Source organism: Pocillopora damicornis, chromosome 4 (assembly GCF_964200805.1).
Source record: "Pocillopora damicornis chromosome 4, jaPocDami1.2, whole genome shotgun sequence".
Classification (NCBI taxonomy): domain Eukaryota; kingdom Metazoa; phylum Cnidaria; class Anthozoa; order Scleractinia; family Pocilloporidae; genus Pocillopora; species Pocillopora damicornis.
In genome coordinates, this window is record NC_142673.1 from 28468393 (window position 1) to 28485805 (window position 17413).

The 17413-nt window shown below is 38.2% G+C and overlaps 1 protein-coding gene across 2 annotated transcripts; it reads left to right on the forward strand.

Annotated features, from left to right (window-relative positions):
• Nucleotides 1–1333: 1333 nt before the first annotated feature.
• Nucleotides 1334–17038, forward strand: LOC113682876 (A disintegrin and metalloproteinase with thrombospondin motifs 6). Of its 2 annotated transcripts, none has more exons than XM_027200061.2 (23): nucleotides 1334–1490; nucleotides 1590–1656; nucleotides 3943–4277; nucleotides 4775–4961; nucleotides 5437–5612; nucleotides 6021–6104; nucleotides 6427–6551; nucleotides 6867–6925; nucleotides 7254–7359; nucleotides 7819–7953; nucleotides 8393–8546; nucleotides 8961–9056; nucleotides 9208–9359; nucleotides 9849–9912; nucleotides 10582–10693; nucleotides 11231–11358; nucleotides 11961–12060; nucleotides 12704–12790; nucleotides 13419–13585; nucleotides 14089–14261; nucleotides 14982–15192; nucleotides 15827–16008; nucleotides 16166–17038. In XM_027200061.2, exons 1-22 carry the CDS (start codon nucleotides 1401–1403, stop codon nucleotides 16001–16003), a joined length of 2985 nt encoding a protein of 994 aa, XP_027055862.2. In that variant the 5' UTR covers nucleotides 1334–1400; the 3' UTR covers nucleotides 16004–16008; nucleotides 16166–17038. The 2 variants fall into 2 exon arrangements, with proteins under 2 accessions (XP_027055862.2, XP_027055855.2); XM_027200054.2 differs by having other exon boundaries at nucleotides 16169–17038.
• Nucleotides 17039–17413: the final 375 nt, after the last annotated feature.

Here is a 17413-nt window from a genome sequence, read left to right on the forward strand (position 1 = left end):
GGTTTTCCTTTTCGTTCGCAGATCGAGTTCGGGGCTTTACTGAAGTTCGTTTCAAATTTGAATAACGCAACTAGAGCAAAACTTTATGCAAGAACAATGTTGTTTAACACTAGTGAAAAAATTACTCCGTGACTGGTATAACGCGGTGTTTCGTATCAGCCACGAGACTCATAATGTCTTTGAGAAGAAAAATCTTAAGGGTAAAATATTCCTTTTATGGCACAAGTCTCAAGTCTTCAAGTCTCACGCAAACATTAGTTTTGTCTACTTAAAATTCCGGGCCCTAAAGAAGACAATTTCGCAATCAGAAATACAAAACGGGTCCATAATCACTGAGAATTATTCGACACTTCAAATTTGTATACTATTTTTCGTCTATTAACTATTGCTACCATTTATGGCGACAAAAGAATGTTAGGTAAACAAAAAAACCGATGTGATCAAATTTAAAAAATCACTGAGCGGCTGGGAGCGCAAAAGGCGGGAAGTGGTTCCTTTGAGCAACGGTGCGGTACATCTATATTCAGTGACGGTTCAAGTTCACGCTTTTATTTTAACAAACAAACAACCCGTCATGAGTATTTCGGTTATACTGATTTACGACAAAAAGAAAAAAAACTGTGAAGAGCTGTTAATCAATATCGTGTTCAACGAACCTGCAGTCCAATGCCTAAGGCTTAACTCGCCCCCAAAATGCTTTCAATTGTCTTTTATACCTTTTTTTAAATCCGTATTTCAAAAATAACGTTTCTTCTGTTAGGGACATGAAACCTTAGCCATAGAACTTATCGATCAGACAGTACATTTTAGGAAGAAAATATCAAATCCGAGCAAGTTGCGACCCTGATACTCAAATATTGACATCTCATCATCACCTGAGATGGGTTTTCGTCCTTGCGTGCGCTTAAGTAAATTAACGCTGCTGACATAAGTGTTGAAAAGATTGCCTTCAACAATTTGCTTGTTTAATACTGATCCTAACTGGCTCATCAGATCAGTTTTCAACCAAAATAGATTCATAATAACTCTCTGCGGCACTTTGTATCGACCGCTTAATATAAGTTATGTAACATATTTTTGAAGGCCCGCTCAAACCTTTATTATTCAGTGGTGCATGTCACTTAGTCAAACACAAAGGACTAAATGAATAAATGATCTAAACAAAAGCAGAAGTGGTTCCTTAAACGAAATATCATATATTTTAAATCCAATCAAGCGAGAAAGATTGCCCTAAGAACTCAAACAACACCGCGTCCTTACGTGCAAATACCTTTCCCGGCTGGACATCTAACGGTCAAATCTGTCTGTAAATAAATAAAGCAACTAAACTTAGCAATCTAACTCATTTGAGACTTGCTTCTTACAAGGGAAGGTTTGACTCGCACAACGAAACATCTGAAATGAAACGCACTAAGTTACCGTTGACGCTGATAGTAATTTTTAGCTCCTTGTCTATGTACATCGAGCTCTCGTGTGCAAGGTCTTACAAGGTAAACAAAGTTTTCTGAATGTAATCTGTGTTGCAGTCGCTGATTACAATTTTGATGTCATTTTTTGCAATATACTATTTTTTTTCGCAAAATTTAAAGGACATTCACCATCTACTAACTGATGACGAAAGGGAAATGATTTTTGGACATCCATTTGTAGAATATGGTGGGTACCATTGCATGAAAGCAGTTTTAAAGTAATATCTTTTTTTTTTTTTGTGATATATGTATGTAGTTATTGCAATTGACCGTTGAACCAACTGAAAGAGCCGTAATTCAAAATTCAAAATTTGATCCCGGCTGCCCGTTTAAAATTGCAATTTTCAAAGTGAGAAAAAAATATGATGTTCTTTGCCTTCTAGTGTTTCAATTACTAGGTGACTGATACTTTATATACAAACCGTAGACTAAATATTTATGCATAATTCACGATAGGTCAGGTAGAATGCTGTCTCAATTATTTTTGGCAGAATCCTAGTCCTCTTCCGGAACCCACCAACATAACGCCAGTTTCCGTTGGGAATTTTTTTTGTATAATATGGTATAATATAACACCTTGAAGAAGAAAAATGCAAATTCATTGTGTTCCCCAACACCATCGATCCCTAGCAGAGCTAGCATTCATGTTTAATTCAATATTAACAACAACTTAGTCGCTTCATCAACGATGAAGTTCATTTCCAATGTTTGTTTTCTTTTCTGAGGACTTTGCAAGTTTAATTTGATTCAATTCTAGTAAGCTTTAATTGAAAAAGCCCCAGCATTCCGCGTTACATCTGGTGGCAGAAGACGTTACTCGCCCGTGGGTACTCTCAATAGTTTTTTGAGTCGTTTTGGTATAGCTACAGGCAAACTGTTTGATCATTTACGTCTTCAATCAGTTACGATTTTCAAAGAAAACATATAAACGGGTTTTTGAATTTAACCGCGAATGACTTTAAGTAAAAGAAATGAAAAAAGAGAAATGGTATTTTTTGGTTTGAAACATAGTCAGGATTTGGAACGGTTGGCGACACATTTTCACAAGAATTCCGATGAACAACCCCCTCCCCCCTCCCCTGCAGGGAATTTCGAATGCCAAGCCACATGTCGTCCACCAAAACCGTTAACTTCTTGACATTCCGTGACAATTGTTCCGCCTATGCAGTCAAATTTAGGTAGTCATGCATTAACTTCATCCAGGGGTCTAATGAGTCGTGTCAGGAGCCCATTAAGTAATGGGCTCCTGGTCGTGTGTCTTAATTGTAGCTGAAACAAAAGTGATTGATTGTTCATTTTTAATGATAGATCGATTTATGCTCAGAAGCGGCAAAAATGGAACATAATCATAAAATGCACAGTACGATGCTATTAATTGCTCTGCTTGGGAAAAAAAAGAAAAAAGGTTGTGTAAAAAGAAAACAAAAAGTTAACCGAAAGCCAATCAGGCTGTAATTCGTTAGTTCTAGACTCTAATAAATTTACGCATCATTCAATTTATTTACTAACACACTTTCGAAAAATCAAGAATTTAATTTCATTCCTAGCTCTTTGCTATTATCGATTTAATGTTTTTGTTACGTAGCGAATCAATGTGAAGTTTATATGAAATAATTCATATTTGTACTGCGGTTGTAGATGAAAGTGAAATGTGATCATCGCAGTAAATTTTCCAATTTAAGCAATTGGAAAGAAGAAGCCTGAAAAAAAAATCAGGGCTTCAACGGGATTCGAACCCGTGACCTCCGCGATACCGGTGCGATGCTCTACCAACTGAGCTATGAAGCCACACATTGGGAACGAGGTCAATTTATTGAGTTCATATCTTCCCGTGCAGTGAAATGATGTGAAGTTTATATGAAATAATTCATATTTGTACTGCGGTTGTAGATGAAAGTGAAATGTGATCATCGCATGTGGGAGCGCTCCCAATGTGTGGCTTCATAGCTCAGTTGGTAGAGCATCGCACCGGTATCGCGGAGGTCACGGGTTCGAATCCCGTTGAAGCCCTGATTTTTTTCAGGCTTCTTCTTTCCAATTGCTTAAATTGGAAAATTTACTGCGATGATCACATTTCACTTTCATCTACAACCGCAGTACAAATATGAATTATTTCATATAAACTTCACATCATTTCACTGCACGGGAAGATATGAACTCAATAAATTGACCTCGCTCCCAATGTGTGGCTTCATAGCTCAGTTGGTAGAGCATCGCACCGGTATCGCGGAGGTCACGGGTTCGAATCCCGTTGAAGCCCTGATTTTTTTTCAGGCTTCTTCTTTCCAATTGCTTAAATTGGAAAATTTACTGCGATGATCACATTTCACTTTCGTAGCGAATCAAGATAGGAAGGCCAGTCAACCCATGCGTGACGTTTTTTAATATTTTCCAAAAATGCCGACGCAAGATAAAAACCAGAAAACTGTTTAGAAAAGCAGTTAAATATCTTGCATTTTAACTTCACCCACAGTTCCAGAGTTCGACGTCTCCCATCCTGTTCAAGTTGATGAGCGAGGTAGATTTTTATCACGTGACTTGGCAAATGGGAACGCTCGGCGAAAGAGAGACCTTGACGGTACCAAGTCGAAAGAACCCGTCTTCTTTAAGATCTCAGCGTTTGGTCAAGATCTTCACCTGAACGTCACAATTAATGATGAGCTTTTTTCGCCCAATTTTGAGATCGAAATTCGTAGTAACGGCACGTCGGAATTTCATTACAATATTGATCATTGTCATTACACTGGACAGGTGGTTCCCATAGGAGGAACTGGGAACAAAGTGGCCATCAGCAACTGCGAAGGACTGGTACGTAGTGCCGTTCAAACACATTTTTTGGCATCAGAGGCGGTCGCTTTTCAATAGACAAGTGTAGTAATTGACAAAGTCTGTATAAGCCGCGGAAAAAATTTCAAAATGGGAGAAATTTATGTTGACATGGAGAACACAACTGACGATAATATACGTTGCATTGATGCGATTCGAGTTTTGCACGAGAACGTTTTCATTCACGGTTATGCAAAGCATAAGAACAAGTTAGATCGGGGTTCGATGAGCAAATTCCGTCGCGTTTGCCCGGCTTAAACAATCCTGGGAGAGATATCGACAGGAAAAAGGCACTTTTCAATTCAAAAACTGGTGATAACCCCTCCTAATCTTGTACCCAGATCCTACCACGTTACTGCTCCACTGTGGAAGGACTGGGTACGAGACTAAACCCTTTCAAATTCCAGGGTTAAAATTGTTTTCAACCTAACTTCTAAACGCGCAGTCAGTTAATTTGTTCAATTCTATTCCTTGTACAGCATGGTATGATTCGCACGCCTCAAGACGTTTTTATGGTACATCCTCTGCCCGATCGACTTAAACTGGGAAAGAACAACACTCGAGCCCACGTAATCCACAGGAGGTCTTTATCACCCGCGCATGCGCAGTCACTGGCACAGGCTCTCGAGGATGAGAAAAGATCTGATAGCTGGTGTGGAGTGGAAGGTATTAATAGAGACCATGGGTTTCTTTTTTCGCCCTCAGCATTGGCTGCACTTTTTCTTTCCCTTGAAGAGGGCTCTCCCAGTTTCGCGTTTCCCTCGTCTTCCCTCCCACGCAGAATATTTCCCTCGAGGAATACAGGCTATGTATTCCCTCCCATCTTTTACAACAGTTGTATGGTTATCTTTTATTATCATGAAATAATGGGAGGGTACCTACGCGGCTGTCGTGTCGAAATCCATGTTGTGTTCTATTAAAAAGTGACATCTTGTGAGATGAGCATTAAGTGAGATATGCCCGACAAATTCTTCGGATTCATGCTTTTTCGCTAACTGGGTTATAAGTGAATTACGGTGAGTCGAACAGTCAAGAAAAAAATCATCTCAGAAAGGAAACGTCTCGGTTACCCAACCCCCAGCCCCTCAGCAACGCATCGGTATCAAACTAGCAAACACTTTTTGATAACCTGATTTTCCAGGCGGAGCAGCTGTTCAGCAGTCTGACGAAGATGATGACACCCACACTAACTCCGAACGCTCTTTTCAACCGAGTGTAAAAAGAACTATCGAGTCCATGCTAGTGGTAGAGAAAGAGATGACAAGATTTTACGGTGTTCCTCAAATAAAGAAATATGTGCCCACCATGGCAAATATGGTATGTTGCAAAAAAAAAAAGGCCATTCGAGTTGTTCTACGTAATCATACCTGTTTTCGTGGAAAGTCCAATTGTCGTGAGGAATTTTTCCTTCGAAATTTCCTTTTTTCTCTATGGATGTAAGTTTGAAGTACAAATACAAAGACTTGTTTCCGCTACATTGCGAATCACTCGGTTCGATCGACTCCGCCCTCTTCTCTTTTATCACAGCATCACAGGCTACCCAGTCTTTTTTGTGTGTTTGTTCGTTTCCAGCTTAGCGCCCTTCACGCATAACTGGTGCACCCAGTGAACAAAGACCTCTCAAACCTTCGTTTAAACGAACCCTCAGTTCCATTTTCACCTGTTAGAGAGAACTTGCCACTACATACAAAACAATAATAATCACTAACAACATTCATATTTTAGGCTCACGGTCTCTTAGACGACGCTTCCATTGGTGCTAACGTCAAATATGTGGTAACCAAACTGTTGATTCTGCAAAATGACGAGGTAAGTTTTAGATTTCACAGTCGTTGTGGTTAACTTCTGCCAGACTTCACGAGTGACTTTACTCTGATTCTTCTTATCCTGGTGTCATCGACTTTCATGACAGATAAGCGTTTAAAAATGTTTCCTCGCTAGTGTAACCGTTCCGTGCGGGGACGCAAGACGTTAACTTAATTTTCTAAGAAAAAAAACCCTTTACTCTCATGAATAAGCTGCTACCAGAGAGAAGATAACAGAGGGAAAATTGAACCAACTATGGTTTGTGCCGTTTTCAGTGAATTTTCAATTAATATTTGTTCTTTCCTCCTTCGCTTCTGCTATCAAGAGAGGTTTGGTTATTAGCACACATGCCGCCAGCACTCTGGATAGTTTCTGTAAATGGACAACAGGACAAAATAACGCTGACGACAAAAGTCCGGACCATTTTGACCATGCAGCACTGTTTTCGAAGTAAGAAAAGTCCCACTATAACAATAATATCGTCCAAGGTGTACTCTGATAAATTCAAATGGGAAAAATTTCAAGATAATTGCATATAAAGCTACGTTATTTTGAAGGCGGTAGAACTACGAAAACTGATTACATTATTGCAGCGTTTGCCGGCATAGATTTATAAGTCGGTTTTGACCCTTGATTCAAAACTTGAAACTGAGCAAGTTTAAGAGCAGATGAAACCAAACACTAGAGAAAACCATTTCTTTAAACTAACAATACCTTACACCCTCCAAGTGCGACAAACTGGTAATGATGCAAAGTATTTTGCAGGTACAATTTTTGCAGAAACAAAGGAAATGTACAAGACCAGGGTTGCGGAACGATTTTAGGTAACTCAATCCATATCTTAACCCTTTAACTCCCAGAAGTGATAAACATGTAACTTCTTTCAGTAATATCCGCACATTATCCAACAAACAGGTAATAAGAATATTTAAACTTATCAGGTAGAAGTTGTTATCTTGATCTAACACCAAATTCTCAAAACTAATTTAAATGGAAATGTGTAACAGCAAACGAGGAAAATTAGCAATCAGATCTTGGAAGTGAAAGGGTCAATCAAAATTCTGTGCAAAAGAGAGGAGTTAAAAAACTTTTCTGTTCAATTTTTTAATGGCTAAGAATCTTGAATCATTTACATATGTTATTCTCTTTAAGGTTTGGCGCAATTGAAGGGAATGTGTAGACCAGACGTCAGCTGTACTCTAAACAAGGACACAGGACTAGGAACTGCGTTTACATTGGCTCATGAAACAGCTCACAAGTAAGTCAATTAACATTATATTGCTTTAAGCACGCGATAACTGCGATATGGATTACTTGTTGACGCATGCGCACTTCAAAAGTCACTCCTCTGAAAATTAACAAATATTCTTTAATATTTTTGCTTTTGTTGAACATTATTTATTTGCCTTTTATCCTATAAGAGGTCAATTTTTCAAAAAATTGTGGAATCCCACAATAAGGGAAAACAGCACCTTGCATTGACCTTAATTGACCTATCATAGCGATTTTATCCACTGGTAATCAGATATTTCAAATGTACCTTAACCATTCCTCTTCTTTTGCTGAGAGTTGGTCCATATTCATCAACAAACAAAAAAATCGATACCATACTCGCTCAAGAGAAAACGATGCGCGATGAAAATGCTTATTCAATTGCAATAAATAACCAAAGAGCGCAGCCCTGATCAGTTGTGTGTTCCTGTTTTTCCTTTGTCAGTCTCGGCTCTGAACACGACGGAGAGGGGAACAAATGCAACGATGGCGTCTACATTATGGCGACTAGGGCAAGTGGAAAAGTGACGGCGTTTGATTGGTCGCCGTGCAGTAGGAATTACGTGACAAAATTTTTACAGTAAGAGGGGTTCAATTTATATTCAACTCTACCATGCCTACGGTTTGCAATGGCTGTTTTCTGCGCTTTTCTAAGTGTACACGATATGATATAATCTCGATGTCGGAGGTATCCCCAGCATCATATCACCGTCAGTGAAAAAAGAAAATGGGAAAAAAAAACTAGCAATGCTTTCAAGCTGACTAAGACAAAGCCACGTAGCAGTTCGTAAGCCTCTATCGTTTTGGTAGCTTATGAACGTGTGAACCACAGGATAACCATTGTCATGATTCCGAGGCACGAATCTGTGAAAATTCCTCTGTGATAAAATCATTCAGAGTTTTACGGCTCCGTAATAGGCAGGTTAATTAGCTATGGCTATTTCCTTTAATTATATTCTTTTTCTGTCCCTGTTTACTGAAATGTTGCAAATGGCGAATAATTTGTTTCTTTTTTTAAGAACGCAGCAAGCTAAATGTTTGAACGATGACGAACCCAAGAGCAAATTTGAAATGCCAAAAGGCCTACCAGGAAAGATTTACGACGGAGATGATCAGTGTGTGCGCATGTTCGGAGCAGGTGCCAAAGTCTGCGATATTCCGGATTTAAAAGCGGTAACTATAAAATTTGCGTTAAACAATCTCTTTCTCGTTTTAAACAGAATATTTTCTTAAATTACTTCAATAATAGTCAGTGAGGGATATTGAAGCTTCGAATTGATAAGTGCAGTTTTTGAGCTGAAGTTTAAAGCTAAGTCCCTCGTTTGAAACGCTGCCAAACAATGAATTTTCGTATTTTTATTCGACTGTCAGTTTGGCTAGGAGAAAACCTGCTCTTGTTTTGCCTAATCGAACTTTTCTTTGATACTTGGTTGTAAATTTTGAATTGGTTGGGAATTGCAGAGAGTACTTGTATATGTTACAAGAACCGAAATTATTAGATATGACATTGATGGATTACCGCTAAATACCGCTAATAAACACTAGTTTTGTGTAACTTACAACTTAAATCTTTGTATCCTTCTATAGAAAATGTGCGTCAATTTACACTGCGAAAAGCCTGATGGGTACTGCTCGTCAAACGATGAACCAGCCGCTGATGGAACCAAATGCGGAAATAAAAAGGTTACATATAACAAGCGCAAAAGCTTATCTTGAATTAATCTGAATTAGTAGAATCATAAAAAGCTTATCTTGATTTATTCTGATGATCTTTTTCTGTCTCTTTATCTTTCTCTCTCCCGTATTTTCTTTTTTGTTGTGATTGATTCCTCAGTGGTGCATGCATGGTCGCTGTGTATCTATAAAAAACAAGCCGGGATACCAAGACGTGGATGGCAATTGGGGAGCCTGGAAACCATGGAGTAACTGCTATCCCCAATGTGGCCAAGGTCTTAGCACGAGGGAGCGTGCTTGCGACAATCCAGCGTGAGTAACATGAAGTCACCTTGGCCTTATTTGAGAAAAGATTGCTATTATCATCAAAGATTGTTACAACCTGATTTAGTTTAAACTGTTTATTCGTGATTGTAAACAACCCCTTCTCGATCAGTGCAGAGTTGAAGAAGAAGCTTCGGCAGCTTAACTGTGATTTCCTTTAATTGTGCGATCAAAATAATTATATGATAGTTTCACAGATAATATGAACCTTCTAATCTGCCCCTGATTTCCGCTAAAGAGAGAGAATTTTCACTAACTTTCTGGATAAACCTTAACCTTGATGGAGCGAAAATCTCCTCGGTCCTCTATTACTTCCTCATCAACAACAAGAAGGGTTATAAAATTATCTTAATTTCTATTTTGGAAAGAAGCATCTGGTTATGAAACATAGCAAATGGGTACTGTGGAAAAGTAACCACTGAACGGAAAGACAGCTTTCATAAGGTTAAATTAAAATAACAAATTAATTATTTTCAGGCCGAAGCGCGGAGGGAAACTATGCCAAGGAAAAGCTAAGGAATACAAGATTTGTAACAACCCGGTATTTACTTTTGAAATTTTTTGTCTGAACTTTTTTCACTCGCGTGCATTTCATCATAAGTATTTTGTCTTGTATATGCAGTTTTTTAAGTCATGATTGCAGTTTATTATTCCACTAAAATGTTGTTTTACCAAGATGAATGAAAACGCGTATAATATACCACAATATTACACTGGAGAACAGGGGAAAAACACGGAGCAACAAAATGGCCGCACTGAACGATCCGAGCTTTGATTGAGGCTGATTTTTTTCATTGATGATTACGAGAACATTTTAATGCTTTCGTTCCTATTGTTTTCGCCTTTCGTATACGATGCACAGGTAAGGCCAAAGGTTGCCATCGCAAATTAAAAATACTAAAAGTAAAATAACAAATCCTCTACTCGATGATTTACCAAATAATTCGAGGGGACATTTTGAACGTTGCTCGTATTTTTCCATGTCTCTTCGGGGCGAGGACTATCCGTACGTATTATATATTAAACCAGGGAATAAGGTATATATATATTAAATGTCCTAAAACAGATAACAACAGATTACTGTTGGGCAGACAAAAAGCCTGTACATACAATCCTCCTGAAAAAAAAATGGAGTCTTTGTCCCGCTCAATATCTCATCGCTATATTGAGGAAGTAATTTAGTAGATGGTACGATTTTTTTCATTTTTAGAAATGTCCATCAAGCTTCGAAAATCCAAGGATGAAACAGTGTAAGGATCACAGACATGTACAGTTTCAAGGAGGCCCTTTTAACTGGATCTACGATCCATACTATGCACAAGGTTGGTCATTCAGAGTCGTCACCAGATTCACACTTACTTTGATACCAGTCACAGATGATGCACACACCTCTGCATATTTTGGTTAAGGACATTTGAAATCAATTTCTACTGAATCCACAGCGAAAGATGAGCTTCAGTTTCACAGTGAGGGAAATAAACAAGAATTACACAAAGAAACATAGTTTATTGAGACAACAGAAACAGAAAAGTAAAATGTAACATTAAGTATAAAAATGTGCAACCCACACAATGTTCGTGGTATTAACCCTTACTGCGAGGCAAGGAATCAAGCCACCCTGATAGATTAATACTATCTTGTTATTGTTTCGAAGTTGTCAAAAAATTAGAGTTATTGTATGGATATTTCAAATGTGCGAAATATTGAAATTTAACCTGCCACTTGCTAAATGAAATGTAGATTAAAGCTAACAAAAATTAGCGCCTCTTGGACCAGCGCGTGATGGTTTTCACGAAGTATCAATTTCCTAAAAAAAAATAGGTATATTTAGAATGGCTTTCCGTTTTCTGTTTAATCAGGAAGTCCTAAGTGCGTTCTAAGTTGCGCCACAACTAACGGAGATACCACATCCTTTGGAAACGTCAAGGATGGAACACCTTGCACTGACCAGCCTAACAGTGGTGTCTGTATCAATGGAAAATGCCAGGTAAGGAAAGAGGCTTGAGAAGATCATGCACTCAAGGAATGAATTAGAGAAGAAGTCGCCTTTCCTTTAGCCCGATCACTGAACAGATGAAATGTGTGCGCTTTGGCTGTTAAGTTATACTGTAATTAGCACGGCGAGAGTGCATTTTGAAAGACTGTTGTCAATATTATCCCTTCATACTGCATAAACGGAAATCAATATAGAATGGGCATTACATCTGACGGAAACCTTGCGAAAAAGAGTCTGCATAGTTTTCGTAAGATTGAATGCATATACACCGGTACGCGTAACTACAAAATATTTTAGCCATTGTTTAGAGCAAAACCATCATCTAAACCACCTTCAATTCAACGAAACGTATTAACTTATAGTTCAACTTTAAACTTGAAAATAAGTTTGTTACCCGTGTGAAGAAGGCTTATCGCTTACCATGAAAAATTAGAAAAACGATCATTTTACTTCAAGAGGTCAATTTATTACGAATAATCTTCCCGCCCATTGATTATTCCAAAGCGTAGCCTAAGCTGGAATGCTGATTATTAAAAAACTGGGCTTAAGATCTATTTATAATGCGTATCTCGCTTTGAAAAATTTCTCTCAAGAAACCAAAGCCCAACAAAAGTAAGCCCAACAAAAGTAAGCCCAATCCCAGCGGTGTTGCGAAGAAGACAACTCTTACATACAGCAAAGTTCCACCAGCAGGTAAGTTCTGAACAGTAGAAAACAGAACTATAGAAAACGGTGACCAAGGTCTATGTATTCTCTCTCTAGTTAAACATATTATGTCATATTTCGGATACTTAAAAATAGAAAGATAAAAAGTCCTTATTCCATACCGTGTTGTACACTAGAGTTCCTTGTTCCAGTCACTGCGCGAAAGGGAGTCGGGGGTGGTGAAAGACCGGAGCATATAGTTACTTTGGCGCTTGACAATTGAGTGATCAATCTTTCACAAATCACTGTGAGATAAGAGGGGGGTTGGTATCATGCAACCGTGTTTTATTTAGTTTCATTTCAGGGCTTTCCTTAATTGAAATATTGACATTTTGTGTTGATAAATACTAAGGCTTACCACTATTCATAAAGAAGAGTAATTGAAAATCAGCACTAACCACCGAAAAACTCAGGCGTTTCATTATTTTTAGTAATGATATAAAACACTGAACTCTGGGGAAGTGAGAGGGGAGGAGGGAGGGGGTAGTCTTGCACTACTGCTACACATTTCATCTGCTTAATCCTTTGGCATTTAACAAATCCGCACAAGCACTTGCAGTTGCGTCTAAAAGATTTCCTTAACATCTATATCATAACCCTCTCAGAATTATTGATTGCTCTTGCGTTTCAGATGAATGGTATGTCCCCATCGCAACAATTCCAGCTGGAGCAAGGAATGTCAAAATCGAAGAGGCGACAGCTTCTGAAAACAACTTAGGTAAGTATGGCAAAAGAATTAAACAGAATATTATTCATTTTACCTTCCTTAGCGTGACAGTGAGCATGAGAAAAAACACTTACGTTCTTTTGACCTCATCGAATCTCAAAACTTATCTGGCATTTTGGCTTTTGAAGTTACGACATGATGTGTGTGACACAATTTTGAATTCTGATTGGTCCCTTGCGATTTCTTTTATGGTCGAGTAATCGCAAAATCACGTGACAATGGGTCTACGCCTATTTCTCCATTCATAACTTCATGTAATTTCTAAAGGATCCCATTGTGCCATCTGCCAGCGTGTCACATACAGACGTACTCACTTGGCTCGAACTTAATACACTACTACTTCTTGTTAGGCGTTTCGAATGTACGTCTCAAAACTTTACTCTGAACGTCTTCGAGAGTTTGAATGAACAAAACAATTTTTCAGTGATTTCACCTTGTATTTTACAATTCATGGGTAAAGCTGCATCAGTTAAGTTACCTGCCACTTCTTTGTCTTAAGCAAATCGGAGCGGTCGAAAATTATGGTAAAACAAATTATGTAAGTGTCGGGCTCAAAATAATCTCCAAAAGACATGAATGGAAACTACTTGCTGAATTATACAACGTTGCACCGCTTCAGTTTTAGAGGACGCTGACTACAACCCTGTTCTTGATTACGACTCGTTCCTTGCTGATTTTGGTCCAAAGACATTCACAGCGGATGGAAATAAGTTTAAGTTCCGGAAAAGAAATCAAAAAGAACTCGTCGAGGCTAAAGGCCCACTGACAAAGAGCTTTGCATTACTGGTAAGTAAAAATTGTTTAAAACAAATGTGCTGAATGTGAGTAGGTAATTCAGTATTGCTGGCATAACGGGAACAGCTGTTTCTTTTGAGAGTTTTTTTACGAAATGGCATTTCAATGTACTTTCGAATTTTCTTGACCATTAGCAAGTGGAAGTTATTGATTTGCAAGGAGGAGATTTATAGACTTTACTGAAATTAGCTGAGAACAGGTCGTCATCACGGGCTATGAACTGATAACGTTGATAACGTAAATGATCAATTCGAAACAAACTTCGTCAATCTATTGATTTGATAGTTAAGTAATTGATTTATCATAATTTTATAACTTTTTGCTCATTATAATCCTGAAAGAGAAGAACACGCAATTAGCAAAGTAATTGGGACAAGAACTTTCGGCGTTAAATTTTAAAACTGTGATGACTGAAAACACTCTTGTTAAATTTGAGGGTTGTGAATGTTCCTGTGCTTTATTCCATTAATTTAAGCTTTGATTTATTTTTCAAGTATGAGAAAGTGGACGAATATTCGAAATATACGGTGAAATACGAATACATTAAACCTGATGCCCAGTCCACAAGGAGTCTCGGCCTCGATAGCGATTTTTCTGAACTCGTCCGGGAGATTTACGAGTTAGATGAGGAGCTTGGGCAGGACGACGAGGACTCAGGTGAAGCGAGGTGAGGCTGAAGGTGTTTATGCACATGCGTTGATGTTCTATTTGCATTTCATATTTTAAGTACCCTGACAGGTTTGTATTGGTCTGGAAAATGGCTTTTAACCTCGCTGAACATCTGATTAGCATTCATCGGCTTTCTACAATAAACTTGTGAGAAACAAGATGTACCAAAACTTTGGCAAAGTGAATGTTTTTCAGTTTATTATTTTTCCGCTGGTATATGCATTCTAAGCAGTCGATGATCACTAAATATTTTCCTGGAATCACCCCAAGCTAGTCGATTATGATACTGAAGCACTAATTATAATATTCATGACATCCGCGCGAGTTTTCGATCGTTCTAAAAATGCAGTTGCTCTTGTAGGTTACCTGACTAATTATACTAAACGAAATTCAGATCTCTTCAGCAAAGGTTGTACAATGATCTCTCAGACTTCGTCTCGAGAATTATTCGACGAAATTCACTGTGATATATATATAGAGGTGAAAATTTTTTCTGGCAAATGAAGCGTTGGGCGGTTGAAAAGAAAATCCATGTGACAGTTTCTTGTTTTGAACTGGAATTTAGTAAACATCAGTTATTGAATCTGATTAATGCTCCGGACGTTCTACCACTGAGCTTGTGGCAGTTAAGACTATGATACCCTCAAAATGGTGATCAATTAAGAAACAAATCCACTTTAATTATTTTAACCTTCTAATGGTTTCATTTTCTATCTAGGTGGGAGATAGGAATATGGACTGATTGTACAAAGAACTGCAATGACGGCGAGCACGGAATGAGAACACGAGAAGTTTTCTGTGTGATAGATTCACAAGGTGTTGAGCTGGAAGTTAACGATAGCAATTGTAATGAAACTAAACCAGCCAGCGAAGAAGCTTGTGGAAATCAGCCGTGCCCGGCAGAGTGGTACACAGTGCATATTGGACAGGTAAACCGCCGTCAGTTGATCTTCTCGGTAGTTAGAAACCATGCTTCATTTTGATTTTATTATAAAGGTTTCGTTTGTTCAGGAGAGCTATTCAAAGCATCCTACTGAACCAATCAAAGTGATGGCTTTCAGTCTTTCCTTCGCATACAATACAAACGAAGCCTGATCCCAATTTTAGCTTCCCAGTTTCTTTTAACTGACATCGTTGACTAATTTTCACACGCTCGTAACAAATTTCATTGAAATTCTCGCACTGACAGGTCATATTCCCTTGAGCTCTGCACGGATGCCTTCTCAGCTGTCCATCTCTTTCTCGCCAGCCGCCCTATTTTCCGCGTTAATGTTTACTTGTGATGTTTTTTTCTGGGGCTTTTATTTTGCCATTTTTTTCTATTCCCTTTACATTAGCCATATCTTGTCTGCATTCATCACTAACCGCTTTCCTTTGCACTTTTGAAAATAGTTGTATCCGCATGTTACTGAAACGTTTCGTATTTCGTCTCTGGTACTTCTTACCAGAACAACACCCCTAACGCTAATTCAAAGCTGCAGGACCTCCCCCCTTTTCTCGCAGCACATTCAAAAGAAAGTTGTATCAGTCCGTTTATTAGTTGCTTTTACGGTGTTCCTGTAGTGTTCAACCTCGTGTGGCCCTGGTGTCCAACCCTTGGAGGTGGAATGCGTGAAAATAAACTCTTCAGGTGAAACAAACTCTGTGGATCCAAAGGAATGCACTGACATTAAACCACCTACACATGTGGCGTGTAATGTTGAGAATCCTTGTGATGGTCAGTCGGATGACGAGGAATAAGTCAGGTAATATTCATCGTAAAAGTCACTGTTACAAGATCATTAACATGAGCTATTACGTTGGAGCTGATTTACAGCGGATGACGCAAATTGCATACGAAACAAATGCAATGCTGTTACTAATTTTATCTTTGTGACGTAAGAATTTTCTTTTTCTTCTCAGAAGCAGACACAACGATAGGATGATGGATCGAAGAAGATTAATGTAAATAATGAAACCTCCTGTGTTAGAATTACCCTGATTTATTGAACTACATAACGAAGTTTTGATATTTTCGTAGAATATTGGATTAGTTTATTAGAACAACACAAGTATAGGAGAAAGGAACATTTATTGTTATCAGAGGTGGACCTCTAAGGATGATTATGATCATTGTTAGCATTCGTACGGCTGATTCTGCTAAAGCTTTCGTTGCATGATGCTTAAGATTTTTTCTTTTTTTTTCACGCATGTGCAATGCCACCTATTGTCACGTGGTTCTTTTGATTTCTCTGGCTTCTGCAACTTGGATTGTGATTGGCTATCAAGTTAACAAGTAGTTTTTGTCGCGTCTAGTAAACTTCACATAATCTGTATTCTGTCGCCCATGGTCTTGACGTCTGAAGGAAATTTCGTGTTTCTTATGTGGCAAATTGGAAAAAATGAAGGAACATGAGGTTCCACAAGTTTTTATCAATTAAAAGCAAATCTTAGATGTTGATGATTGAATCTGGAGTATTTCCGTATAGAGTTTCTGGTAGATTCTAGGCTAATCGATTGATGAATTCATAGATGGTTATCCTGGGAAACAGTTTAATTTGTTGATAGAAATCCTCTGACAAGTGATTGAATTCAATAGAATTTAACGTTAAGAAGTATTTATTGACTTTCTTTGTTGCCAGTAATAACAACTTAGTCATTTGTACAATGTAAATAGCAAAGAGTTTGCAGAAGGCTATCCCTCAAAATTGACTAACTTTAAAGGTGACTCCTTCGGTGATTGCTGTATTTAGTAGTACCTTTTCAATAAAATTTCCGCCTTTTTCAGTCGCTAAATGTGTGAGTTTATCGTTGTCATTTGAAACTAAAACAGTTCTATCCTTAAGCCCAATGGTGATTTAAAGAGATTAAATATTATTCCTATGAAATGGGGAAAGGATTGATGCGGCAAAGTACAACAAATGGAGCACAAGATGATCTTCTTCTCACTATTAAAAATGAAAAAAGAGCCGCGAGAACTCCAACATTGTCTATGAGTTTACATTCTAGACTTGTTTGTTGAGGCAGTTTTGCTTTCAATCGGGTTCTCCCCTTATAAAAAGACGTTGTTTACCAAGAAACGAGACCGGGAAACCGTTTTCAGAGTCGTATTTTAGTACGTCTCGACCCGAAAGTATCGATTGTAAAGGAAATTAGCGAGCCACGTTTCTT